Source organism: Monoraphidium neglectum, assembly GCF_000611645.1.
Source record: "Monoraphidium neglectum strain SAG 48.87 unplaced genomic scaffold scaffold05480, whole genome shotgun sequence".
Classification (NCBI taxonomy): Eukaryota; Viridiplantae; Chlorophyta; class Chlorophyceae; order Sphaeropleales; family Selenastraceae; genus Monoraphidium; species Monoraphidium neglectum.
The window spans coordinates 1-3,156 of NW_014008150.1; the positions used below are offsets into that span (position 1 = coordinate 1).

At 67.0% G+C, this 3,156-nt stretch overlaps 1 protein-coding gene across 1 annotated transcript; it reads right to left on the reverse strand.

The window, feature by feature from the left end:
- Positions 1 to 124: 124 nt before the first annotated feature.
- On the reverse strand, positions 125 to 855 carry MNEG_15604 (hypothetical protein; the record flags this gene model as incomplete). The annotated part of the gene is made up of 2 exons (XM_014035925.1): positions 125 to 331; positions 515 to 855. Coding segments are annotated over 2 exons (548 nt in total), but the record flags the coding sequence as incomplete, so codon positions are not given.
- Positions 856 to 3,156: the final 2,301 nt, after the last annotated feature.

The window sequence follows — 3,156 nt, forward strand, 5'->3', positions numbered from 1 at the left end:
CCCTTACGCACACTGCATCCCCCACCGCCCTCCTGACATCACTTCCCAACTGGTCCCACCCCTTTCCCGCCAAAGCCCTGAAAACCCTGTGCTGGCCCGCCCCCAGCTACAGCCGCCGCCGCACTCACCTGATGATCTTCCAGTCTTTCTCAATAGGGTCCCACTGGAAAACGCTGATCCGCGGCTGCGGGTGGCTGCTCAGCAGCTTCCCAAACTGGGCCTCCCCGGGCGCCTCCAGCGTGTATCGCACCACGATCACGTTCGAGGCGGGAGCTGTCACGTTCAAATCGTCGATGATGAAGTTCCCCAGATCAGGTGGAGTGTATGTCGCCTGTGTGGGCGGCAGGCGCACAGGTGCGTGTGAGCGCAGTCACATTTGGCTGCGTGCGGCCACGCTCGATGCAGGGATGCCGCCTGGGAAGGCTCCTGGGGAGCCGCGTGCTTCCGCTATGCGCAGCAGTCACGCCCCGCCGCCCGCGATCTGCTGCCCCCTTGCATGCGCGCTCGCATGCACGCTCGCATGCATACACATGTGCTCCGCATGCCGCGCCCCTTGCGATCGGGGGCGGCTGCGGCGACGCGCCTTGGTGTCTCTGCTGCCGTCCGCGCGCATGATCTGGTAAGCTGGGTCCATGAGCGAGCGGATACGTGCCAGCGCCGCCGCCTCTGCCGTCGCATTTTCCTTGGCATCCATTGCTGCCGATATAGTCTCAAAGTAGCGCTCCACCAGGCTGTTTGCCAGAAGCTCTAAGTCTAAGGGCTTGAGCGCCCGCGCGTCCGGCACCGGCGCAGCGGCCGGCAGCGGCGCCGCGCCCGCCGCGCTGGCGGCAGCGCGCGGCGCGGCGGGGGGCGACGCTGCCTGCCGGTGTGCGAGGCGGCGTGTGAGGTGGGCGGATTCGACGCGTTCGTGTGTAAGGTGCTCGCTGGGGCCGCCATGCGGTGCGCCGGTGTCTGTGCTCACATGCATGTGGGACCTTACGCGTTGACCCCGGCGGTGATTCATGCAGGCTGGTGGCACATGCGGCGTCCCGGCCGACCCGCACCTGGGCGCCTTGCGTAAAAATTCCCGTTATTCCTAATATATAGAGGACAACAACGAGGAGCGTCATTGCCCGCCTTTGGTCAGCCGCTAAGATCCACGCCCAGTGACGCCTGCGCTGTTTTGGTGTTGAAATTGCATGAGCACATAGGTCTGGCCCGGGAGTCACTCCTTTTGTCACGGGTGCAGGACGCCGACCACGCCGTCACCCGGCCGCCCCGGGCGCGTTTGCTACGCTGCTTCTCCGAAGCTGCAATGCTCTGGCTCATCAATGCTGCGCAATTTGCCCATGAGGCCGCTTGAAGCACTCCTGATTATTTCACGCTTTCAGTAAATGCTGCTGCCATCTGTTGCAACATGTGGCGTCATCCCTTGTTCAAGGTGGTCCGCCCTGCGCAGCTTCAACGCATTTCCATTACGCGCGACGAAGCGATGACGATGCGCCCAAAGGCCGCCCTGCTGGCAAAACGCCCGTGTGTTACACAAGATGCACATGAGCTCCTTGAGCTCCAACGACCTTCAAGTACAGCCAAAGGGGCGTGAGCGAGCGCAAAGGGGAGGGTGGTGCGTGCGTCAGGGCGGGTGCAATTATCATGAGCAGCGACCCCACGCACAACCGGGGCATACGTCCAGCACGCAGGCGTAACGTTTGGTGGCACAATGGCGTGCAGTCGCGAAACAACAATCAAATGTTTGTAAGCCGCATTAGTAGCGGCGGCGGAAGGGCCAGGAGGGAGCAGTCAGAGTTGGGCGGTCACTCACCGTCTGCTGTCACAGCTTGCGTCCCCGCCGCCTCAAGCGCCGCGCGCGGTCGCACCACAAAGAAAGCTGCTGCCATGCTGCTGCTGCAACTCCTTTAAACCGTCAGCCCTCGCGCTGTCGGCTGCCCTCCCTCCAGCTGGCCTGATGCCGTGTGGTGAGTTAATGCTGATCGGCTGCGTGCCGGCTTCATCACGCGGCAGCCACTGGCCCACGCACGTCCTGATGGCGGACGGCGCTGCTGAGCGCCACGCCCGCCCCGAGGGGGTATGTGCGCGCCCAGCAGGACCAGCGCCACGTCGCTTGGCCGACACACGCCGCCGCTGACGGCTGCCGCAAACCCACGCTGCCTCCCGCCCAGCTTTCCACCCCAGCTGTCCTCTGCCGCCAGACCGCGCCCATCACGCTGCATGCCCTGACTGCTGCCGCCGCTTCCACCACACCACCACCCACACCCGCACTCCACTGGCCAGCAGCCCAAGCCAGCCGCTGCCTGCTGAATAATGCTGCCCGCTCCCGCAAGGCTGCACGCTGCCGGCCTCATAGCGCGGGCAGTCACTGGCCCCCGCCACCGCATAGGGGTGGCGCTGCTGGGCGGCCCGCCTTCCCCGAGGGGGGGCGTGCGCGCCCAGCCGAACCAGCGCCACGGCACTCGGCCGACAGACGCTGCCGCTGACGGCTGCCGCCACCGCACGCTGCCTCCTGCCCAGCTCGCGACCCTTGCTGTCCTACGCCGCCCGACCGCACCCCGCACGCTGCATGCCCTGTCTGCTGCCGCCGCTTCCACCACACACCCACCCACACCCGCACTCCACTGCCCAAGCCAGCCGCTGCCTGCTGAATAATGCTGCCCGCTCCCGCAAGGCTGCACGCCTGCCGGCTTCATAGCGCGGGCAGTCACTGGCCCTCGCCACCCTGATGTGGGTGGCGCTGCTGGGCGGCCCGCCTTTCCCGAGGGGGGGCATGCGCGCCCAGCCGAACCAGCGCCACGGCGCTCGGCCGACAGACGCCGCCGCTGACGGCTGCCGCAACCACGCGCTGCCTCCCGCCCAGCTCGCAACCCTGGCCTTGCTGTCCTATGCCGCCCGACCGCATCCCGCACGCTGCATGCCCCAACTGCTGCCGCCGCTTTCACCGCACCCCCACCCGCGCCCGCACTCCACTGCCCAACCCAGCCGCTGCCTGCTGAATAATGCTGCCCGCTCCCGCAAGGCTGCATGCCTGCCGGCTTCATAGCGCGGGCAGTCACTGGCCCCCGCCACCGCATAGGGGTGGCGCTGCTGGGCGGCCCGCCTTCCCCGAGGGGGGACGTGCGCGCCCAGCCGAACCAGCGCCACGGCGCTCGGCCGACTGACGCC